At 44.3% G+C, this 26,116-nt stretch overlaps 1 protein-coding gene across 2 annotated transcripts in view; it reads right to left on the bottom strand.

Annotated features, from left to right (window-relative positions):
* Positions 1-7,599, bottom strand: part of Pemt (phosphatidylethanolamine N-methyltransferase) — an 84,983-nt gene extending 77,384 nt beyond the window's left edge. Inside the window, exon 1 of one of the 2 annotated variants that reach the window (XM_003465895.5) lies at positions 7,412-7,599. In XM_003465895.5, the coding sequence (XP_003465943.3) occupies positions 7,412-7,474 (63 nt within the window). In that variant the 5' untranslated portion in view covers positions 7,475-7,599. The remainder of the gene's footprint in view (positions 1-7,411) is intronic. The other variant, XM_063242527.1, reaches the window with a different exon arrangement.
* Positions 7,600-26,116: the final 18,517 nt, after the last annotated feature.

Raw genomic sequence — 26,116 nt, 5'->3', positions numbered from 1 at the left:
TTTCCCCACTTTTTGCTCTTGCTACCTTTGCTGTCTTCTATTGCCTTAAAATATTGTCCCTGTGCCATACCACCCTGCCTTGGAGCCAGCTGATTATGGACTGAAACCTCCACAAACTGTGAAATAAATAAACCTTTCCTTTCTTAATCTTGGGTGTTGGATATTTTGTTTCAGTAAGAGAAAAGTAACCAAGACAGAGGTTATAGGTACATAAAGGTAAACATGTGTTTATGATTCTCATGTACATTGTTGGGAAGATACAGTGGCAAAAAATACATTCTTGTGTACTAATTGTTATCTAACTCATTATCATGCTTGAACATCTTTCTAACGACTCCACAGCAGTCATTGGGCTGCCCAGTGTTTGGCTTTCACTCAATCTAACAAAGCCTTGGTATCATTCACCTACTTCCCTCTTGGTAGAAACCTTAATTAAAAGATTTAGAAATTGGACCAAGAGAATGATTGGATTAATTACAGCAGGAATAACCTCCCTAGTGCTTTTGATAGCCAGCACAACTATTGGCTCTGCAGCATTAGCTCATTCAATCAGTACAAACTGCTCACTTTGTAGACAACTGGACAAGAACTGCTCATGAGAGATTGAAAACTCAAAGAGAAATTAATAAAAAGTTGAACACCCAAGTGAACATTCTGTTGGAAGGGAGATCAAATTGAAAGTCTGCAATTGCAACAAAGTTTAAAGTGTCATAATATGACTTGCTTTTCTCTCACCCCATTACCTTACAACAAAAGTCTACATCCTTGGGGAATGAACAAAAAAAGTATACAAGCAGCAATCCATCAAAATATTACTATGGATATAGACGCTCTTCAGAGAACAGTGTTGTCCATGTAACAACAGACAGTCACACTGATGCCCAAATTAAAGTATGGGATAAGTTTGCTGATACTATAAAACAACTAAACTATTTGCATATCTCAAGGCTCACTTTTGGTTTTATATTGGAATTAGTGTGCTCATTCTTTTGTTCATAGTTCTTCTCATTAAAGTGTGTCATAGTGAATTCACAGCCCAGAGATGGCTAGAAGCCATGCAACCACAGCTGATCCTGCTCCATCCATCTTCTTCCAAACAAAGGAGGAGGAACTGTGGAGAACCATCTGGATGACTCTCCTGGAACAAACAGCAATAGCTCCATTCTGGCTAAACCTGGCCCCATCTCCAAGTTCTGAAATGTGCAAAGCTGGCTAGGCCATTTCTTTTCCCTTCAATTGGCTCTAAGCTGTAAATAAGGCCAGTTGAGGTGTTGATGTGTAATCTTTAAAGTTAGTCAACAATCACTGTTTCCTTGCCCCATAACTCCCAAAAAACATGGTTGAGCTGGCAGGATGAAGAACCACCACTCCAGGGCTGTCAACCTCGATGAAGACCCAATATAAGAGGCCATGACTTTCCAGGGCAGAACGCTTTCAGGTCTCCTACCTAGCCCAGCTCACAGTACTCACAGATTTTCTGCCATTCTCAGTCACCCATTCTCAAGTCACTGCCTTCTGAATTAATAAAATCTGGGTTGGGCCGTGGGTCAGGGACTTTCTTTCAATCAACCTTAAACCTGGTTGGACTTAGTATGCCTTGGCACCCCATAACTATAAATAGGGCTCAGTGTCTTTTATTCTCACTGTGGGTTGCACTGGAAGTGATAGATTGGAATTAACTCACTAGAATTCCAATAATGTTTCCATGGGATCACAAATATAAACTTCCCGAACCATGATGAAGTCTGGGAAGGGCTCTTTATAAATCCCACCCATTGATAGAAAGACACAAAATATGGGATATGCTCCACAACAAGGACAGGGAAAAATCAACAAGGTACTTCCAAACTTGGAGGAATCAGAGGAATAAAAGGGAAGATCCCAGCTATGAGACAAATTTTTAATTTTCATTGTGGCTTCTCCCCACCCAAAACAACTCTTTTATTAAAATAGAAAACTGATGTTCCTATTTGGGTGATCAGTGGCCTCTACCAAAGGCAAAGCTGATTAACAGAAGAGCAGTTGAAGACAACACATAGTGAGCCTTCCACCAGCCCTTGGAAAACTCCTGTTTCTGTTATACCAAAAGAAATCAGGAAAGCGGAAGCTTCTTCTGGCTCTGAGAGCTATTAATGCATCTATTTACTCTTGAGTGCTCTATGACCAGACTTTCCTCTCCCCCAACAATTCCACAAGACTGGCCTATAATAGTTACTGATCTTAAGAACTGCTCTTTAACCATCCCCTAAAGTCCACAGGACTGATCTCACTTTATCTTTTTTATGGCAGTCTCCTGAGACAAGGGACTGCAGAAGACTGATTATCCTGCTGACATGGGGGGATTTGCTTGTGTCATTACAAGAAATGGACAGACAGTGTAGGTGCCCTCTAGGAGCATGAGACCATGGAGGAGTCTCCACAGTATGACACACCTGTGGAGGCACTTGACACTGCTGTTCTCACCAGAAAGTCAGCCTAGAACACCAGATAATCACCTCATTGCTATGATTAATATCATACAAACTCAAAGCTATATGCCTACTGGAGATGAGAGTACCTGGCATCTATCAAAGGCCTTAGACAGACCCTCTGGGAAGTATCCCTGACTGCTGATCACAACTGTGACCCTCTTCAACCAGAAGTAGCTAGAACAGTCTTCACCCCTTCCCCCTCACGGCAGTTTGGGTTATGTCTCCAAAGAGAGGACAGTTAGAAATATTATAGACAGTCAGGCAGAATTAGGCCCTAGAAAGGAGCCAGTACAGATACATTACAACTGTGGGTGAAGGTGAGAGAGAAAACTTGGGGTAAAATTGGGCAACTATGGGTTAACCATACAGCTAAGCTCCCTGAGGAAACTGATGGTTACAACTCCAGCTGTGCACAGGAACAGCTATAACACAATGTCAGAAGAGCATATGGAGTTGACTGTCCCTGGTCACCCCTAACAGCTGCTTCACTCCTGCTTCTGTAAGCACACCTGACAACAGCTCCCCAATACGAGACTGCCCTGTAAAATAAAAACGGTATAAAAGTAAAAAGCAAGATCCTCTCCAGGCTCTCAAGGAGACACAAGTCCCTTGTGAAGTCACCCTTCCCCCCTGCTCCATGTCTAGGTGATTTATTAGGATTCCCATTTATCCGCTGTTTCAAAGGCACAGTCGTTAAAGATGAGACCTCAAGGCAAAAGACAGAATGACACAGCTACGTACTTCACCTAGGGGTGAATAGCAGTGATTGATATTCAGTTGCTGCCATTACAAAAACAAAAAGGAGATGTAGGAGACCAGATAACCAGTACCAAGGCCTAACTGATCTCCTCTACAAGCACAAAGGAGAAAGGCAAGTTGTGCTACTTTGGTGGTACCAAAGGATGCAGCACGTTGCAAGTTCCAGGGAAAAGTCAACACAGCTGAGATGCAGCTGTTTACCGGAGCATGTACTCTAGATAAAGGGAGACAGCTGAATCTTGTGCTATTTTAATTGCTTGCTCCCATATCTGGTTAAATAAGGGAGGTGAGCCAAATGCTCAGAACTCTGCCACTAGAGACAAGAGCCCCTAGCCCCTCTTTCTAAATTAATTCTGAGTCTTTTTGTTTTTCATCCTCATTCATCTCCTGGTCACAGACAAACTCTTAGGCTGGTTTCCTATAAGTAGAGATTTGGAAAGAGACTGAGAGCCAGGACCTTTTTTCTCTCGGCTCATACATGACTACCTATCTCAGCTAGCAAAAGAGTCTGAGCATCCTTTGCCAACCACAGAAGACCTGACTGTGAAGGAATAGGTCTTGACCCATTTGGGAATAAATCTGGTTAAATTGACTTTGTCCTGCTAGAAGAGGATCAACTGCTAGAGATCGAAAATTATAATGGCCTTAAAAGTACGTTTGTGGCACACACCTATAAGCCCAGCACTCATGAGGCTGAGGCAGGAGGATCACTGCAAATTTTGGGCCAACCTGGGCTACACTGTGAGTTCAAGCCCAACCTGAATTGAACTACACAGCAAAACCCTGTCTTGAAAGAAACAAAAAGAGAAAGAGGAAAAAATAAAGAGAGAGAGAGAATGTTTGTGACAGGTGTGATGCCACAAGCCTGTAATCCCAGCACTCAGGAGGCTGAGGCAGGACTGCCATGAATCTGAGGCCAGCTTGAGCTACACAAGAAGTTCAAGGTTGACTTGAATTACACAATGAAGCCTTACCTCAAAAAAATTAGAAAAATAATACATTTGAGACAGCTTTGAATCTCCATAAATTCTGGGTTAAAGCCAAGATGGAACATCCAGAGATTACTACAAAAGCAATGAAAATCCTGTTTCCATTTCCAACATCCTATCTTGTGAAGCAGCTTTCTGCAGTGACAGCAATCAAAACCAATACCGTGTAGTAGCCTGGACATATGCAAGACATTTTGCAAGTCATGTCTCCCATTACCTCCAGACAGAACAATCTAGTTGCAACAAGCTCAGAGCTTCCACTGCTTCTGCATTACGGATTATTTCATTATATATTACAATACAATAATAATAATAACAAAAGTGCACAATAAATATAATGTGCTTGAATCATCTGAAATCACATTCCCTATTTATGGAGAAACTGTTCCACAAAACTGATCTCTGATATCAAAAGCTTGGGGACTGTTGCTTTAAATCATCTCTCAACAACTTACAATGCCTAGTGAATAATGCTATATGAATAATTATACCGCATTATTTAGAGAATCAGGACGGGAAAAGGTCTTCACATTTGAGTACGATTTCAATTTTTTTTCAGTCTGTGGCTGGTGAGCTATGCAGATAAGAGAAACTACAGATATAACAAGCCAACTGTATGTTGGTAAAATTATTTTTTTACATTTCTTTTCTATTTTCTATTTCTTTTTATGTGCTGTGGCTACCAAACAGGTTTTATTTTTCCTTTTTTCCTCACTATACTGAGGACAGAACTCAAGGCCTCACACATACTATGTAAATACTATAGTACTGGCTACACCCCCAACCCAGCATTTTACATTACAGGTGTGACACATGATATTCCATAGGACAACACCAGGAACCTGCAGCTCAAGGGACCCATGGGGCAAAAAAAAAACCTTAAAAGGTTCTCAGGCCAACGATTGATATATCTTAAACCCAGAGATTTTGACACAAGAAGGAGAGCTACCGCATAAGAAAAATACATAGTGTTATATGTTGATGTTGTTGTTAAAGAAAAATCCCTTTTGGAAACAGGATACTAAAGTGTATCAACAGAGTAGCGGTAGAAAAAACAGACAGTTAGTTAACAAGGGTCATCTTGACCTGTCCTCGAAATGCTCCAGTTTTTCCCAGCTGCATGGCCTATGGGGGAGGAGAAACACAGGAACACTCACACACACACACACACACACACACACAAAACCAGGTAACCCTCCCACCCACAGGCTGCACCTCTTGGTTCAGGTCTATAACAGGCCTGGCTCCCACTACCTCTGGGCAGTGAACCCCTGTCATTGCTGGAAGTCTGTGATGAGACACTGACCCTTACATTCTGCCTTGAGGTTCCACAGCTTCTTCCTCATGAGTTCAGAGTCAACTACCCTCTGGGAAGCACCCACTCCTAAGCCAGGGGTCTTCCCATCTTTGATGTACTAGGGTACAAAACATGAATCATTGCCTTGAACTTGTGGGTCTGCAGATGCTAATTCCTATCAGTACTGGAAGATTCTAAGGACTGAGGTGGATAAAACATCCTCCCACGAGAGGGCTGCAGGATGGCTCCAGGGGCTGGCAATAACCTGTCTTATGCTAGGTGGTCACAGCAAACATAGGAGCTGTATACATATGATCTGCCATCCAGCTGAATGGATTCTATGCTTCAAGGAAAAGTTTACTAAAATAAGAAAACTAACCTCTTCCACCTTCTGCTACCCACCCACCCTGACCAATTGTTCTGCTCACCATCAGGCCCTCAAGGCCTATACACCTGCTTCCTTCAACCAGGAAATCTCCCTACTGGAGTAGCTCAGGAACTTCCCTTACAAACCCTCCCACCAGCTACTAAAATCTACTCTTATATATCGATCAGCACTTCTGCTTCCCCCTCACACACACTCCCCTCCATTGGTACTGGAATTAAACTCAAGGTTTCTCACTGAGCTACACATCCAGCCATATTTATATATTTAGAGATGCACTCTTGTTAAATTCCCAGGCTGGGCTCCAACTTGCCATCTTCCTGCCTCAGTCTCCCAAGGATGGGATTACAGAGCTGACTCCAGAGTTTCTTGTTCCCAGTCCAACATCTTCACAAAATGTCAGCTCAGCACTAGTAGCCCCTCAACTGTCCAGCACCAAGCCCCTTGCAAATAATGGCTGTATCATGAGAAATGAATAAAGAGAACAAATGAACTGGATTGGAGGTTACTTCAAGCAGAGATACTGCATAGCTGATGGACTAACAGTTAGGCATGGTGGTGCATTCCTGTAATCCCAGCATTTGGGAGGCTAAGAGGTAGGAAGATCACCAGAAGTTTGAGGCCACAGTGGGCTATATAGTGAGACTCTATCTCAGAGGGAGAGACAGAGACAGATTGGGTAAAAAAAAAAAAAAAAAAAATGCATGAGAAACCTAAGAGGTATCCTTGATAGAAGGTAAAATGCAGGAATTGGGAACCCAGGGAGATGCTGAGAAATGTAAACTCTCCAGCCCATGACTCGGCTGTCGGCCAAACTGTGTTGCCTGACACCAGGTTCATCCTGCCATCCCAACCCGATATCTTTCACTCTCCTGACTCCGGAGAAAGGAGTTGGCAGTAGCCTCCTGAGTAGGAGTAGAAGAGCCAGGGTTCTGCCCTGCCACAGAGATAGGATAGGAGCGTGGGACCTGACGGTTCCCACACATGCACCAGCTCTCACTGTCCACACAGCATGATGCTTCCTTACACGTGCACACACTCAATCACACACTCTCATACTCCCAGATACACTCTCAGCGTAACTCTGACCATACAATCCTAGAAATTCAACAATGCCAAAATCTCACGTGCAAAATGCCATATACACATAATCCCAGAGACTCATATGCAAAATCTGAGATTCGCACACTCTCAGAGAATCTCGGAGACAAAAGTCTCTGAGACAATATGATTCATGTCTCCCCAGAGACACGCACAATTCTCCGGACTCATTTCAGAGACTCACGTGCACACACAGACCCCAAAACCCGCCACCCCCAGACATGCACAGCCTAGGGTTTTATTCACTCGCCAACACTCGCGCACCGGCCGCAGCCCCGCATCTGTCGCCCCGCCCTGTTGCCTGATAACAGGGTGACCCCGCCCACTAGGTGTCGGAAGCAGAGCCACCAGCACACAGGGGTCTTCCAGTCCCTTTCAGATGTCCACGGCTGTCCAGGACGATCAGTACCTTTTTATAGTTGATATTGCCCAGGCCTCTACAGCAGTCGGGCCCCGAAGCAACGCTATTCATAGCCTCGGCTCCCTGGCCCGCAGTTCCTTTCACCTGGCGGGATGCCGCCGGAGGGACCACGCGGGGGCTTCGCGCAGCCACTCACCCCTGGAGGAGGCCCCAAAGTCGCTGGGGAATCGCTGCCGGCCGGAGCGCTTTCCTGGTGCCCCCGGGTTCTTTGGCCTTCTGGGAAGTGTAGTTCCCGGTCTCCGTCTTGCCCGGCTTCTCGGTGACACGAGAACTACAAGCCCCAGGGTCGGTAGTGGCAGAGCCTAGGGAGATGCTGAGAAATGTAAACTCTTCAGCCGGTTCTTGAGACCTCAAGCGGTGGTGTCTCTGATCCCAAGCACCTACACCCGAACCCCCAACTGACCTGGCCTCTGTCTTTGCTTGGTGGCGGTAGGACTAGTGTAAGTAAGTATAAATAAGTAACTTCCTGCGCAGCTCTCCCCCCCACTCCACCCCTGCAGACTGGGACTTTTGGCGGACTTCAGTCCGCTCTGAGATTCGCTTTTTCCCTGAGGCGGTGCAGGCAGGAACAGTAGCTGCTTCTCCAGACGCCGCCCCCGCTTCCCCCAAGGGCTCTTGGCTATTTATTCTCTACCAGAGACTCCCTTTCCACTCCTTCGTTTCTTCATTCATTCCCACATTCACTCCCGGATGTTTTCTGAACATAATCTGCGCGCTGATTTTGCGGAGAGCAACGCAGGATCCCTGTCCTGTCTCCAAATGAAGATAAGAAACAAAACACAGAACATAATGTGCATAAGTAATTTTACGCTTTGAAGTCCTCGAAATTCAGGAACTTCGTAGAGAGGAGCTGCATTCATTCTACGTTGCCTGAGGAAGTTTATTCTTGATCCAAAGTCTTTGCCTGTAATTCCAGTACCTTGGGAGACTGAGACGATGATTACCACAAATTTGAAACCAGTCCGGACTACAGAGTTAAAACCCATCCTAAACTACATAGACTCTGTTTCAGAAAACAACAAAAACAATTCTTATTAATGTGGCTAATCACCCAACTCTCTGCGGCCCTTTCCCTAGCTTGCCACATATGCATACGCTAACTAAACTGTCCTTTACATAATGGTGCCTTTATCAGGTCTTAGAGAACTGCTTTTGTAGCCAGGTGTTGTGTACATGGGGAAATAGTAATTCCAAGATTTGCTTAGTTTCCCAGCCATCAGGAAACCAAGCAAGACTTCTATCCCCGATTCTGCTTGGGGTCAAGCAACTTGGCCCACAGAGCATCTGCTGAGCAGCAACTGTGCACTCAGTTATGAGTTGACTGCTTTACAAATGGTCATAACCTCCCAGCATCATTTAGGTGAGGTAGGCACAGTGGAACTCCACTGTGAGGAAAACAAAGCTTTTGTAAATTAGAGGAAGAGGGGTTGAAGGGAAGGTAATAGAATGGGGTGGGGTGGGGGGACAATTAAGATATGTACAGATACAAATTCCCTATGATGCATCTGATCATTATGTATATCTAAAATATACCAATAAATTAGAGACTTCCCAAAAAAATGGCCTCCCACAGAGCTGAGTACACAGGGATGAAGGGCTTGTTTTCTAAATGGCCAATTACAAAGATCAGGAACTGTCCTGTGCAGGATCTCAAGCTGGCCTGTTGGGGTGCAAGCCATTTCTGAGGAGCCTTTCGCAGCAGGGCTTCTGACAGACATCTCCCTCACCCCTACCACGTGTCCACTGAAGCCCCAGCCTCCTGACCCACCTGGAAATTCTTGTTTGTTTGAAGCCTCGAAAAAGAATTTCTGTGTCTTTGCCTTATCTGGGAATAAAGAAAGGTAACCATTTAGAGGTCACTTCAGGACTGATGCAATCCATGTCACTCCACCCCCAACACTCTCCCTCAGTAAAAGCAAACACCTTGCCTGGAAGCCAGACTTACAGCTTGAAATGTGGTTGGAGTTACACAGATCAAAAACCTGACGCAGATATTTTCATGCAGAAGTCCTTGCTTGAGCCCTCTGGGTTTTCCCCTCCTAGACAGGATCTCACCATGTAGTAGTTCTGACTGGTCTTGAACTTACTCCGCAGTCCAAGCTGACACACCCTTGCAGCTGTGATAGCTCCGACCCCGGAATAAAATCCAAGAAAGCAAGAAATTAAATTTGATGAGCAAAGGCTTTATTTAGGCCAGGCCTGGCGACGAGTCTCTGGAAGCCAATTTGGAGACTGCGCGCCTTACAACTAGAAAGGTTGGGTTTTAAAGCCGAAAACCACAGGAATGTTGTAATCGCTGACACAGTTAGGTAGCATCTGGGCTTTATAGAACTTCCTGTAATTTCCTTGAAGTTAAGCATTTCTTAAAGAACAGCACATTTTATTACAGATAGCCGGATGAGGGGTAGGGAAGGGGGTTACAGGAAACGGACACCTAAGGCTTTTACAGCTTTCTCAGGAAACTGAAACTTAGCATAGGTAGGAAGGGGAAAGAGGAGGGGGAGGCAGTAAGATGCATACAGAACAGAAAATGAGGCGCATTGGTTAAGACTAGGTCACAACAGCAGCAATCCTCCTGCTTCAGCCTCCTGAGTGCTGGAATTAGAGGCATAGGGCACCACATCCAGCTAACTGGGCCCTCTGAAGGCTTGCAGAAAAATCCCTCCTTCACTGGCCTATTTCTACCCCAGCCTCCCTGGCAAATGGAAAACACACATCTGTTTACATGCCCCCAAGTAATAGGAGGCTCATGACCTCAGAGGTGGCTTTCTCTCTTGGACAGGATGGATGGACGGACGGACGGACGGACGGACGGACGGATGGATGAATGGATGGATGGATGGATGGATTTTTGAATCAGGGTCCCAATATGTAGTTCAGGTTGGCTTGGAACATGATGATCTTCCTACCTCAGCCTCCTGAGAGCTGTGATTATACCTATGCGCCACCACGCCCAGCTCTTAGGAATAAGGTTTATCCCTGAAACCTACTTACCCAAACCCCTTTCCTTAAGTTTTAACAGACAGATCTCCTTTCTTCCCTTGGAATTATCTTTCTGCCCTTGATAGCTCTTCAGAAAGAAGCCATTTTTCAGGGAGCAACCACCCCAGTCTGCTCAGCAGCACATCTCCCGCTACTGGTTTGCCTTTGCTGCCCCGGGAAATGGGTTTAGCTCCCTGTGCTCTCAATAGGCACTAAAATAGGTTTTTTGTTACTGTCGACATTCATTGATTGGATGATTTGGGGTAAAATATAAAGCTTTTCCTGCTCAGAATCTATTCTCCATCCATGAAATAGGTATCTGAATGCCTCCTAGTGTACCTGCCCAGGAGCCAGTGGGCAGATTCAGCAGGAGCTGGCATGGGCACTGGGCAGGACAGAGGTGAATTCCCTCCCTGGCCTCTTTTTCCATAGGCTTGGGAAGAAGCCCTCTCTTCAGTGACACCCTTCATGCTGACAGCAAGGTGCAGAGCGAGGTCGCCTGAGTCCCATTTCCCACTGTGCCAGTCAGTCCCAAGAACCCCACAGAACCTCAGTATGGGCCTGCAGCATCACATGCACAAAGCCCTGATTTCTGCTGGCCTCTGGTCAGCTCTTGGAACAGCTAGGCACACACTTCCCTAAGGGCATCTACAGCTCCTGTCCCTGTCCCTGCTCTTCCCTGCACATCCTCCCAGCTCCTTTCTTCAACTCCTCAGCATTCTGCTCAGTGCCGCCTTTCATCTCGTTGACCATGCTGATCCTCCTACACCCTCACACCTCCACCTTTCCCAATTTTATTTCTCTGGACAACCCTTATTGCCATGTAGCAAATCTGTTTGTTTGTTTATTCGCTTTGTGTAGCATCAGCCTCCCCCAGAAGAAGGTAAGCTTCATGAGTGCAGGGATTTTTAGTGGTGTGTGCACAGCTCTCTCCTGGGCACGTGGATTAGTGCTTTGCATGAAGCAAGCACTCAGTGAGCAAGAGTTGAGTGACCTTGGGCAAGTCCCTTTGGTGAGCCTCAGTAATATTATTTGTGGAATGGGGAGCAGAATGGAGTCTGCCACCCAAGCAGGAGATCAAACCCATTTTTTTTTTTTTGAGACAGGGTCTTACTGTATAGCCCAGGCTGACCTTAAACTCATAGCAATCCACCTGCTTTAGCTTTCCAAGTGCTGGGATGATAGACATGTGCCTGCATACTTGGCTCAAACCCACTTCTTGCCGTTGAAGTCTTTGCCCACATTTCCTGGCTGTATGATCTAGGGAAAATGACTTGTCCTCTCTGATTCTCAGTTGAAGAGAAAATCATAGCCATGAAACAATAACTAACTTGTTTGAGGTCTTACTGGCTGCAGTTCCTGAGCTCTGCACAGATTCTAGGCTGTCTGTTTTCTTTTTCTTTTTTTTTTTTCTTTTTTTTTTTTTTTTTTTTTTTTTTTTTTTCTGGTACCGGGGATCGAACTCACGACCTCCTGCTTGCAAGGCAGGTGCTTATGCCACTGAGCTAAATCCCCAGCCCCAGCTGTCTGTTTTCTTCAAGCCTTAAAGCAGCCCCAGGCGGCAAGGATGTTACTCTGGCTTTGAGGAGGAGGAAACTGACTGAATGCCAGGAACTCCTCCAGCCTCACAGCAGAGTGAGTGGCAGGCTAAAACATGGAAACTCAGTCCTGCCTCCCTAGGTCTGCATATGACCCTGTGACAAGCCAACCCTTAGTTGACACTCAAAACCCACCTTGTTTCTACCATTTTTCTGCTTCTTTACATTGCGTCCTCCCTCAAGTTCAAGTTATAGCCCCATTTTTGAGAAACGTGGCTAGTCTTCTAAGGATGAAGGCAAAATATAGTTCCTCACCACACCCTGTCTTTCCAGGTCCTTTTGCTGTCTGAGCCAGCCACCATCCTGCTCACAGGCCTCTGCTCCGTTCCTTCCAGCCACAAGTCCTTTGTATCTCCTGTCACTTCTGCTGGAAACATGCTTCCCTTCTGTTTCGAAGAGCAAGAACAGTGTCTACCTTGCCAGCCATAGCCCCTACATGCCTAGTAGTACTACCCTGGCAGTTTAGTGAAACCCTATCTCAAAATTTTAAAAGGTTAGGGATATAGCTCTGTGGTAGAGCACCCCTGGGTTCAATCCCGTAGTACCGGAAAAAAGAAAAAAGTTATCCCCAGTATGGTGGCACATGCCTATAATCTCAGTCCTCAAGAGGCTGAGACAGGAGGGTTCCCACAAGTTTGAGGCCAATCTGGACTGCATTCTAAGTTCAGGATCAGCTTGGACTACACAACGAGATCCTGTCTCAAAAATCTGAAAAACAAAAGAAAGAAATTATGTGCCTGTGGTTTCAGCTACTTGAGAGGGAGACAGTTGGATCACAGCCCCAAGAGTGTGGAACCAGCCTGGGCAATGGTAAGACTCCATCTCAAAAAAATCAAATGTGAGCTGAACTTGGTGTTGCATGCCTGAGACCCGAGCACTTGGGAAGGTGATGCAGGAGGATCACAGGTCAGCCTGAACTACATAGCAAGACCCTGTCTCCAAAAATAAGTTAATTAATTAATTAATTAAAATATAAAATGTAAGCAAAGACACTTTCAAGCAAACAAAGTCTAAGAGCATCCCCAACCAAAAGAGAAAGACTGTAAGGGTTTCTTCAGGCGGCAGGAAAATGATGCCATTTAGAAAGCCACAAGCAGGGGGCTGGGGATTTAGCTCAGCAGCATAAGCACCTGCCTTGCAAGTGTGGGGTCGTGAGTTCGATCCCTGGTACTGATAAAACACACACACACACACACACACATACACACACACACACATACACACAAGCAAAGGAAGGAGTAAAAAACACAGAAAAGGTGCATGTGTCAGTAAATCCAAAGAAGTAGCAGATATTTGTAACATGACAATTTTTTTGTGGACTTTGAATATTTTATTTTGCTAACTGAGAACAGGCAGAGAAAGACCAGTAACACTGGAGGCAATTTGAACAACGCGTTCAAGCTCCCTCCCACAAGGGCAGAATGTACCTTTGTTTCAAGTCCACATGGATCACTGGCTAAAGCAGACCCTGTCCTGGAGCACACAGCTAATATTGCAAAGAACCAAAGTCACATGGTTGACTCTCTTAGACTGTGGAATTAATTTAGAAAACAAGAAGATAATTACTTCTCCCATCCCTTTTAAGTTATTTTTATTTCAAGACAGGATCTCCCCAAGCCACTCAGTTGAACGCTGAGAGATAGACAAGACAGACAGATAGGCCAAGCATTTGATACATATTTATAACTTCCCACAATCTGTTTTACAGAAGAGAAAATTATTAAGCAGCAGCCAGGCGCACTGAAGCCAAGATTCCAGTCTCAGCCCGACTCTTCATCCCATCGTGCTTGTCTCTATGAGTACACGGCCACATACTGTCCGTGTCTCAAGTTTTCTGGGTTAAGGCTGGGCGATTAGATTCTTGATCAGCAAAATACTCATCACCCGTATTCTTTCTCTATTTCTGTGGGCAGCACACACTGACCATCTTGCTAGCCTTGGCTAGTGGAATGAGAATGGACAGACATATGCTGAGGCCTTAGAGGTGCTTGTGTGGTGTGGCTTCTGCGTCTTGGTGACCTGCCATGGGAAATGCATATCCTGCAGCCCTGTAGCCTGCACCCAGAACAAGCACAGAGCCACCCAGCCCAGCCCATACTAGATGAGCGCCTCAAACTACAGATCCTGAGCACAAATGTAAATGCGTATTGCTGTCAACCACTGAGGCTGTGGTCTTTATTCCATGGCCACATTGCAGTGACATCTGACGGATACAATTGCTCCTGGTCCTAGGACCAGGATGACCACTTATTAGCTGTGCAAGCTTGGGTAGGTTATTTCACTTCAGCAGATCTTTGTTTCCCCAGTGTATAATGATACCACTATAGTATTGATTTTATAGACCCATCAAAGATGATGTTGTTCATGGTGCAATGCCTACCCTGGAAAGTATTTTGGTAAATGTTAATTATTTATCTACTATCACTGTAATGGCTGCTGTTATCAGTAACTGTGACCCTCAGGATCCAGTTGGAAGCCCATAACTTTTCTCAATGATTTTGACAGTCCGAGGTCAGTGAATGGGAGGAAGGCTAGGGTGTAGCTCAGAAGGTAGACAGCACTTGGCTAGTATGCTCCAAACTTGGTTTCTGTCCCTAGCATAGCAAAAACAAAACAAAAAGAGAAAACCGACCCATGAATGGGAAAGGAGTTAACTAAGAGGAAGCCCCCCAAGTGCCTTTGCCAAGTCCTCGAGTTGATTCCTGGCCTCTGACTCATACCAGGCCTGTCCCCACCCACCCTCAGTAAACATCTGGAGAGGATACTTGGCCAAGTATTTCATGGGAAGGCGAGGCAAGGTCAAAGTGACCACTGGCCATGGGACACTCATAGCTACCCCCTTTCCCCCTTGATAGGATTCACCCTCCGTCAGCCCAGGATTTATGTAACCAACACAGTAGCAATTGAGCACAGCCTTGAGCATCAGGGTGTGAGCGTTGGTGTCTGGGCCTGCTTTGGCTTGTGAACCTTTCAGCACGTCTCTGTATGTGTGTGTCTCCTTGGAGTATGTGAGTTTCCATATGTACCTGTGTCTTAAGTGTCTGTGTTTTGGAGTGTGCTACAGGGTGTGTGCCTTTCCACACTTGTCAGTGTGAATCTGCTTTTCAATGTCTGTCTGAATGCATGTGACTATTTCAGCACATGTGTGTGTGTGTGCCTGAATGTATTTGTTTCAATGCCAGTAGCATGTGGGTGGGTGTGAGTCTGTGTGTGTTTCGGTGTGTGTGAGTGTGCCTGGATGTCAGGACAGTGGTTGTATGTGTGTTCCTAGCCTCAGCATTGCTGTCCAGGGACTGTTGAGAATTGAACTCACAGCTCTGCCCTCTCTGTCCCTCGGGGCTGACACACTGAGTCCGTCTCACTGAGTCTATATCACCTGCCTGCTGAGGACCTGAGGAAGGGTGCCCACGGCCAGGACCCCTTGCAGTCCCATGGGCTGTCTTAAGGGTTAAAGGCAGCATGCCCTTGCTTCAGGCCTTCACAGGCAGCCTGTGCTCACCCTGGGAGAAGCATAGTCCTCTCTCAGAAGGAGTGACAGGGAGTCACAGGCTGGTGGTGAATAAGAAGGGGAGGGGCAATGCCCAGCTCCTGACCAGGAAGGGATCCCACCAGGTCACTTTATGTTTTGATCTGTTCTTTTGCTGTATTAGACCTAAATATTAGAGCACTTTTAAGGTTACAGAAAAATTTAGTGTAAAACACAGAGAATATACTTGAAATGTTTGGTTTTTTTTTTTTTTTTTTTTTTTTTTTTTTACTGAGAGCAAGGGTGTAGCTCTGTGGTAAAGCTCTTACTTAACATGTATTATGTCCTGGGTTTCATACTCAGCACCCCCCAAAAACATTGAGTTAAAATTCCTATAACATAAAAGTCACCATTTAATTTTTTTATTTTAAAGAGAATAAAACAAAACAATGAGGACAGTATTGGATTTCAAAACAAAACAATAGGAATCCAAAAGTAGTTACTGTATTGCACATTGTTATCCTCTAAATAACTGCTCAGACTACCAGACATAGGCATGTAAAGTTAATCAAACAGCATAAGCACTAAGTTGTTTCTTTACTTCAGTTGCTATCATTCAGAAATTTCAGGCGTGTGACTTCTAATTTATTCTGTGTCTATGTGTCCTGGACTTATTCTGGAAGGGCTGGAGGACTGAGATTGCACCTCGCTGCTTGGTCTTGACATTTTTCTGTGTTTCTCCGAATCAGCCAGTTGCTGAGTCCTGGATGCTTCCTGCACTGACTGCCTGTCCCGTGGTGCAGGGGATTGGGCTGAGCACTGGGGTTCCTCTGACCTGAGGTTCCTGGGGTGGCAGACAGGTGCAGGCCAGCAGCTCATCAATGCTTCCCCAGTGGCCTCAGGGCCCCATTTTATTTTTTGAATTTAAAATTGTGTGTTTTAAAGTGTGAATTCAGTGATTGTTAATACATCTACAGTGTTGTGTGGCCAATCACAAGAAGCCAGGCCCTGACACCTCAAGGAGCCAGCCCATCACTCCTTAGACTTTGGTTCTTTGTGCCCTTAATGAAATAATTCAGTCGAGACACCTAAGTGACTGTGCAGAAATACAAATAGGATTTACTGTAAAGTTGGTATAGAGAGAGTTACACCTTCAGGGGAGAAGTGCCACAAAGACATCATCCCTCAAAGTGTATTTGGATGCCTTCTTATGCATATGTCACTCCTGGGATTCAAGGAACTATGATGATTATCATTGGAGTTGCTTTTCTTGTTTGTTTCTTTGGAGACAGGGTTTTTGCTATGTAGTTTACACTGGCCACAAACTCACTGAGGCTAGCCTCCATCTTGTGGCAATCTTGTTATCTCAGTCTCTAAAGTGCTAGAATAACAGGCATGAACTACCACGCCCATCCGATTATCACTGTATTATTTACATGATGTATTGCATATGCTTATTAATATTTCTCTTAGGCCCTAAGGGCTTACTTTGTTCATTTCAAGTGGTCAGGATTCCCTTAATCAAATAACAATCTAAATTAGTTCTCAGCACAAGGAGGGAGGGTCTTTCTAATATGTTGGGTATAGGCCATGACACCTAGAGATGCCATATGAAAACAGATGGTCTTGTGGCCACTTATCAGATGAACATGCACCATGTGTAACCTTAAGATACCATTGTGCTCTATGGGGTCACTTTATATCTGAGACCTAACAGTATTATAAATGTATTACACATTGAAGTCTATTTCTTCTTAACTGGTAAACTGCAATTTTGGTTTTGGAATTTTTTTGTTCTGTTTGTTTGCTTGATTGTTTTGGGGGGTATCTTTTGTTGTTTGTTTTGTCTGTTTTGGAACAGGGTCTCTATGTAGTTCAGGCAACCCTGAACTTGCTTTTAAGCCCAATAAAAGGAATCCTATAGAGGGAATTTTGTTCTATAAAGGAAATTTTAAAACTTATAGCCAGACACTATATTCAAGGATGGGAAAGGCAACTCAGCTAGACTTGTCATCCCCCACACCAGATGCAACTTGTAAGACAGACACAATTCAGGGGCTGGGAATTTAGCTCAGCGGCATAAGCGCCTGCCTTGCAAGCAGGCAGTCGTGAGTTCGATCCCCAGTACCGATAAAAAGGAAAAAGACAAAAAAAAAAAAAAAAAGATAGACACAATTCAGCCAGAAAGTACATCTTGCACTAACTTGCTTTAAGGACAGACTGTCTCAGTCTAAGACAATGATTGACTGTCGCTGCTCACCAAAGCACCTGACCTTAAGAAACTGCCTACAGCCCAAAACAGTTCTGCCTGACAACATATGATCCAGCCTATGTAGCCAATTATAAAACAACTTGCTTTTGTACAACAGCCTTTTGTACTTCCTGCTTAAAACATGTATGAGTGTCTTTTTAACCCCAAGACAGGGCTGGTGATTTGGAACTCAATTTTCCCCAACCTGCTAGCATAATAAAGAGCTGCCTTCCAATTCCATGGTGCCTGCATGTCTTCCATCCAATTTAGTCCTGGTGTTTCCACATTTTTTGGTGCATTGGCTGGGAAGACACTGTGATGACCAATTTGGGTCACCAGTGGAGGCCTGCTGAGCAACAAGGACTTGCCCTCTGATCTGTGGACTAGAAGGCATGCCCTCCAATCCTGTGCTCAGAGTCCCATCAGCAGTCAAGGAGCAGGAGCCCCTGTGAGACAGCACTGATCTCAATGGACCACTGTAAAGAGACAGAACATGACTAGTATGGGTCCTTCAGATAAGATAGGAATTCCTCCAGGATGCCCCTCAATTAGCCTGTCCATTTCTGTTCCAATTTCAGTCTGTCACTTTCCATCCTCTTGAAACAAAGACCTGCTCCATTCTTGAAGCCAGTGCTAGCACCCTGTGTTTGTCAGGACAATCAGTTTCTGTTTTGGATTCAGTTAGACTTCACCTCAGTGTTTGGAGGCTAATATATATATATATATATATATATATATATATATATATATAATTCTTTAATATATATAATTTTTTTTTGCAGTACTGGGGATTGAACTCATGACCTCCAGGCAGGTACTTATGCTGCTCAGCTAAATCCCCAGCCCTGAGGCTAAAATATATTAACCTCTAAGTGCTTACTAAATGATTGTGTATTTGTCAGACAACGTAAGTAGGTCATTCCATCTGTGTTCCACCATGAACCCCATATGCATACACACATGAGGACTTTTTTTTTTATTTTAAAGGTAGTAAACACAACAAAATAGAACAAAATAGGACATAAGAAAGCAATGTAAGAGATATAAATTTCAAAGCTAGACGACCTGAGATCTTCACTATCATATTGTTTCTTGTTTTCTTCCAAATGGTTGTCCATGTCTTCACATACAGAGAATTCATACAAAACAACATAGTATAAAACTGATTTGAACAGAATCAGGAAGGCATTTTAGGTCCTCAAAACCAGACAACAGGGAAGTCACCAATGGCTGTCTCTCGTTCTCTTCAAAATAGTTGTCCATACTTTCATGTATATTGAAGTTAAACAAAACAAAACAGGCTAAAATAACATCATTAATTAGAACAAAGCAAAATGGATAAAAGTATTTGCCTTCAAAGAGATGGTAGAAGGAAATCCCCCCTATTTGCTACATTGCCTATGGCCAACCTCTCAAGGGATGTCCACATCACTGGCTCCCACTTGCTAAGGTGGGGGATCAGGGGAGATGTGATGTTTAATTCGCACCAGCAGGCTCACAGCCGCGCACCAGGGGAGGGGTTGCTTGGTTTCCCAGAACACATGACAACTTAGAGCTATGGAGCTCGATTGAGCCCTAACCTGTGTTGCCATGTTGTACCACCATTTAAGGGCACAACATGTACATCACACAGATATAAGATGGGATCTAACTTATAATTCTGGAATATATCCTAAAGAATTCTTTAAAAAAATAATAAAGGCCTTTTCTGGTGATTACAAAGTTAAAATGAAACCAAACTGGCTCTATTCTTAAAACTTCCTGAACAAAGCCCATTTTTTCCTGAGGATTCCTCCTTGGCAAATGTGCCATCCTTTGTTGGCCAGCCTTTCCCCTCCCACTCCTGGTTCTACTCCCAGCCAGTTGGACCAGTTCCAGCCACCTGTACTGTTGCCAGCCTTCCATCCATTTATCTGATACTCTGGAGAGTCAAGTCAGTCACCGCCTGCATTCTGTCACTGAGCACCCCCCACACCAGAACCTTCTGCTATATAGCTGCCCTTACATGCCCATCCTGGTCAGATGGTATTTACCACCTCCCACCCTATCTGGTTCACTAGAACCTAATCCAGCTAATCATTACTTCCACTCCTTTCATCTGCAGTTGCCACTCTGTTCCCACCAGGGAGGGCCACTTACTCTTGATTAAAAATGTCCTGTGCTGCCATGAACAAAGGTATAAAAAAACTGCTTAATTTTAGTGCACCGGTATATGCAGGCAGAGCACCATAGGCAGGCTAATTAAAAAACAACTGAGCAACCAGCTAATCCAATGGCTAAACTACAAGGCCAAGAAACTTAGGCCCAGCTGTGCCTGCCAAGATTGGAAATTAAACAAAAAAACAATCATCTTTTCATTTCAAAGAGAATGCAAAATGAGACAGGGCCCAGGGTCTCCCCTGGCTCAAGAAGCCTTAAAGCCAGCTCTTACTCAGCTTTATGAGCTTGGCACTTGTTATAGCTTGTGTCTAGATGTCCCCCCAAAGCCTCATACAGTCATGGAGAAAGGCTTCTAGAATTTGTGATTGATTCATGGTCCAAAGCTGGGATTATGGGTGTGAGTGCTATACCCATCCTAGAGGGGATGGCCTACACTCAATATAAGGGACAGAAAGAGTCTTCTTTCTCATTCCTCCCTTTTTTGCTCTTGCTGTTTTTTCTGGCCACCGTGCCAACCTGCCTTTGAGCCAGCTGAATATGGACTGAAACCTCCACAAATTGTAAGCTAAATAAACCTTTCCTTCCTTAATTTTGAGCATCAGGTATTTCGTCTCAGCAACAAGATAAAAGTAACTACCAGAACTGCCAGCAAATATCTGGAAGCTGGGACAGTTCCTGCCTGAGGTAAATAGCCAAAGTCATGGCAGGCCAAAGTGTTCCATCAAATTATAAATTTTGATGAATTGTGTGCATAAAAAAATTTTTGTGCACTACAACTCTAAAATAGCAGTTATAAGGTTAACTTGCTCTTTTCCCTATTGTTTTAAAATTTAAACACTAATTCAAGGTTATTTAGAAGTCTGTTGGCAGTCAGTCAAGTTTACTATCTAGAAAAAGAACATTTCAAAATTCAAACAACTACAACCAAGTTTATGGTAAAAGGTTTAAAATAATTGAAAAAAGAAAAAGATTAAGTAAGCTATAAATGTAAGGTATATACTTTTGATTTGAGAAGATTCTGTACAATAAAAGTCTTGTCCTGGTAAAGAAATAAAAAGAGAAAAAAATAACAAAGCTAGAAAGTTTACATACATCAGGAAAGCTTATAAAAATGTTTTATTTAAGTATGTATACTTAGTTGTTTATCAATTTGATGGAGTTAATGCTTAAATCTATAAACATAAAGTCAGATATTTAGGATTTGACTTGGAACAGGGTCTTTGGACGTTAGCTCCAGAGAGAAAAAGAGCATCTGTTCCATTCCATGGCCCAACTGTGAAAAGAAACAGAAAATTCCTTGGAGTAGCCAGATTTTATGAAATATGGAAACTTTGGTTTGCTGAAAAGGCATGGCCACTCTATAATATGCTTAAAAACTCATAACAAAAAGGGAGGTAATTCATTGGACTCTAAAAGAAATTTCAGACTTCAAACAGATTAATAGGGCTCTAGCCTCAGCTCTGATCCTAGAAATCCCAGATGCGACCACCCCATCAACCTGTTTGTTGATAAAAGACAACATGTTGCTTCAGAAGTCCTACCTCAACTGATGGGAGCCTAGGAAAGGCCAGTTGCTTATCTGTCTAAGACTCTGGACTCAATATCAAAAGGACGGCTGTTTGCAACTGCTTACTCCTCGTGTGCCCTTGGCTAAGGAGACAGACAAATTGAGTTTGGGATGAAACCTGGCTGTTCAGGTGCCACATGCTGTTCTTGAACTCCTCAACAGTTGGGGGACGCTGTTGCTCTTGAACAGCCATGTCACTCAGTTCCAGGGACTGTTTGTCAGAAATCCCCTACTCACTTTCCAGGCAGTTAAAACTGTGAATCCATATTCCCATCTGCACACAGAGCTTGGTCAGCCATGCCATGACTGCTTATGCTGATAGATGAGCTCTTTGCCAGCCAACCTGATCTCAAGATGAAACCCTTGACAGACACATCCTGTTTATGGATGAAAGTAGCTTTGTTAAGAATGGACGATGTAGGGCTGGCTATGCTGTTGTCATCACTGAAGAAGTGCTTCTAGCAGGGCCTCTTTCCCAAAATTTGTCCACTCAGCCAGCCAAACTTTGGGCATTCATATAGGGCCTCAGCAAGATGAAAGACAAAAAGGTAAATGTATATACAGACTCAGGATACACTTTGGTCATCACTCCTGTTCATGGGATGCTATACAAGGAGCATGGCATTGACAGCCAAAGGGAAACAAATTAAAAGTAAAGGTAAAAATCCTGCAGCTTGACTGTTATATGGAAACTCAAAAAGGTGGCTGTCATAGATTACAAAGGACGTAAAAGGTAAAAGACACCATCACCCTTGGAAATCAGATGGCAGATAAAGCTGCCAAACTGGCTGCTAAAGGCTCAACATGGGGAGACAATGATTTGGTTCAAAACTTAGAGACACAATATGAGATCCCGCCCAAAAACTATTCTCAGCTGCACCAAGGTCCTCTCCGTTATAGTGAAAAAAATAAAATAAAATGGGCACAAGAAGGAACCCATCAAGAACCAAATGGTATCTGAGCCTTGCCAAACAATCTAATGATTATCCCAAAGGAGTTGGCTTACACCTGGATAAAATGTCATTATGACATCATCCATGGAGGAAAGACTACCATGGCCCAGTTTTCTGAATCACTGTTACTATATCCTAAAATTGATATCAATTTGTGTAGTTGTTAGCCAAAGATGCCAAGGTTGTGCGAAGACTGAGGTCTCAACAGGCCCACAACCACCATCTGGAATTCAGCATTTAGGACCCTCTCCTTTTAAGGACCTTTGTTGGGAGCCGCGTCTGTGATAGCTCGCCTTGCGCGGCGGACGTGCGGCCTGTGGTAAAGAGCAAAGCCTGAGGTAGATTACCCCTCCCATCGAATATGTTAGTTTCCTGCTTACCGCGTAAACAACCCGCTCAACAATATAGTCTGCCTGGCAACTGATGATGTTAGCCAATCAGCTTGCCTTGCTTACTTTAACATGATTGGACACTGTACCCGTATATATACCGGTGCCACCCCTGGGCGGAAGAAGAAGCCAGGTAGAAGCCCAGAAGTAAAAGCCCAAAAGGAGCCGCGGAGAGCGGACCGGTAGAGGCTTTGGGGCAGACTGAAGCACAAAAGGAGCCGCGGGGAGCGGACCAGAGGAGGCTTCAGCTGGGAGAACCCAGGGCAGGCTGTACGGAGAAGAAAAATAAAAAGAAAAGGTTGTCCACTACCAGACTTTGTCGTGTGTCCTTCCTGCCGGCCGGGAGCGGACATCGACAGACCTTCAAGTAGACTTTACTGAAATTAAGTCATGCAGAGGATACAAATACTTAATTGGTCCTTATTTGTACTCATTCTGGATGGCAAAAAACATTCCCTAAGGCTGAAAGGCCTCTAAAGTATGCAGGATATTATTAAGAAAAAGTATTCCAAGATATAGGTTGCCCCTGATTATAGGCAGTGACAGTGGGCCATCATTTGTGGCATGGATGACCTAGAAGCTGGTCAAAAAACTAAAAATCAAATGGAATCTCTACACTTCCTATAGGCCCCAAAGTTCTGGTAAGATAAAACAAATGAACCAAGCCCTAAAGACAATACTGACTAAATACTACCAAGAAACTCAGGCATTATGGGTAGATTACCTACGTGTGGGTCTCCTGAATGTCAGGACATCATCTGGACCCACTGGATATACCCTTTTTAAAGTCTTGTTTGAAAGACTCCCACCTTTAATAAACAGTCTCCAGAGAGACCTGTACCACTTGAAGAGTATCACCTTACAAGAGCAGCTTATTTGAAAAAACTTTCTCTTGAATACCTAAACACGTAGCAGAGAGATCACCCATGCCCACTGACACACCTGCCCCACACCCACAGCCCAGGTGACATGGTCTGAATTAAAGGTTTTAAAAAAGGGTCCCTATCTAATTATTCTGACCACTCCTACTGTAATAAAAGCAGCAGAAATCTACCCCTGGATTCATCACTCTGGGGATCAAGACAGCCTATCCTGGTGATTGCTGGACGTCCTACCCCACAAGTCAGCACCCTGAAAGATTACCCTGAAGATACAACACACTCAAAGCCCTGCTGTCATCAACACCTGGAAGCTCATGAGTCACACACAGCTGAGATCAAATGGACCTCGTACACTGGAATAGTCATAATTCCAATATACTGTTATTCCGTTAGGTTCCTGGTCCTTCTCTTCCTGTTAATTTTAATATTTGATGTTGGACTTTGGGCTGTGTCCCCAAAGGATTGAGGAGTTACAGAAAATGTTACCATTGTTCTTTTCTGTCTCATAATTGTTGGACTGAGTACCCGTAACTACTTAAAATGAATTTCCTATGGGCAATGATTATTACACAGGCTGTGATGACCTGAGTTGGGAATGGACCTCCTGAACCTGCAATAAGCATGCTTGTCAAGGTTGGCAGGAACCACCATATGCAATCCTAGGATATATGTATGGTAACCTGCAAAACTAGTATTGTAGTGTTTGAAGATATGCCAATGTATATTGCCCCAGAACAAAAAATCGAAGAGGGCTAATATATGGAAGGGCTCTCCCTACAAAAAAGGCCTCTCCTCATCTAGTTTCTAACTTTCTCAAATTACACAAAAGGTACCCATATGCTGTTCAATATCATGTATATAACCCCAATGATACCATCTGGGCCTCAGGCCACTTGCTGGTTATCTAAGTGGACAGTACTGACAAGGATCCTGTGATGTTGTTATATATCCAAAAGGTTTTTATTCCCACTGTTTGGGTCCCCACTTCCAAGGTTTTCACCAACTATATGTTCTTGCACACCAGAACCCTAGCTCAAACAGCTCTGGACCTGTTAACATCGGTTAATGGGACTCATTCTGTCCTGTAGCAGGTCAGTCCCACTTAGGCAAGGCCTGCTGGCTCTGTATGCTGCTTAGAGCCCTCTCCTGTCAGGCTGTAGGACTGACTCCAGGGACATCTAGGTTCTCTGTTACTCAATCCTTCCTGGCTCAGCTCCGAGGCTCTCCAATTCAAATAACAGGAAACACCACACACTCCATGTGATATGGAGAATCCCAGAATGTGTCAGCTAACTGTGCCTCCATAACCTGACCCAGCACCTCGCTCCAGGCAAACATTGGAACTTTAACTGGGCATGGTGGTGCACTCTTGTAATCCCAGCATTTGGGAGGCTGAGATAGGAGGATTGTTGCAAGTTTAAGACCACCTGAGCTACAGAGTGAGCCTAAGACTAGTCTAAACTGCACAGTGAGACCCTGTCTCAAAAAGACCAAAAAAAAAAGTTGGAACCTTTTTGTATGCTATGATGGGGTCAATCATGGTTTCTCACCAGAACATGAGCCTCTGTGGCATTGTTTTCCTGGTTCCAGGCTGAATGTCTGACCTTGTAACTGTGACCCTCCGATTTACTCTGAATCCTGCCAGAAACAGGATAGGAGTTTATTCCTGGTGAGGATCCCTGGATTATCTCCCATCATGGGCAGGGTTATATAGTGAGACCTTATCTAAAAAAAAAAAAAAAAAAAAAAACCACTTCCATTCACCCTCCATCCACCTGTTCCCACTGGCAACTGCTCCTCATCCCAGCTGTAAGCAGTCTCTGATCTGCCCTGTCACTGTGCACGTGCCTGTTCTGAACATGTCGTGTAAGTGGACTTGCACAACACAAAGGCCTTCATGGATGGCTTCTTCTGCTTAACAGCCTCATTTTGAGGATCTTCCCTTCATTATTTTCTTTGTAGTACTGGAATTTAGCTCAGAGCCTTTGCACTGAACTATAGCTCCAGCTTTTTTTTAATTTTGAGGGTTTTTTTGAGACAGTATCTTGTAGTTCAGGCTGGTCTCGAACTCACTATGTAGCCCAGGCTACCCTCAAACTCATGGTGATCCTCCTGCCTCAGCTCCCAGTGGTAGGATTATAGGTATGCACCACCACGCACCACTTTATTTATTTATTTGTTTGTTTGTTAATTAATTAATTTATTTATTTTGAGGTCAGATCTCACTATGTAGCCCAGGCTGGCCTTATGGCAACCCTCCTGCCTCAGCCTCCCAGAATGCTGAGATTATAGGTCATGCCATCAGACTCCACCATTTCCTGCCTTTTTGATTCCAGCCATCCCCCCAGATATGAAACATGTCTGACTGTGGTTCTCATTTGCCTTCCCTGTGGCTGATGACACGAGGGACTTTCCTTATGCTCGCAGCCATCTGTGTATCTTGGGC

The sequence above is a fragment of the Cavia porcellus genome, unplaced genomic scaffold (genome assembly GCF_034190915.1).
Source record: "Cavia porcellus strain 051 isolate PalLab524CR breed Dunkin Hartley unplaced genomic scaffold, mCavPor4.1 scaffold_32, whole genome shotgun sequence".
Lineage (NCBI taxonomy): Eukaryota > Metazoa > Chordata > Mammalia > Rodentia > Caviidae > Cavia > Cavia porcellus.
The sequence above is the reverse complement of the archived record's forward strand: the minus strand, read 5'-3'. Positions and strand labels throughout refer to the sequence as shown.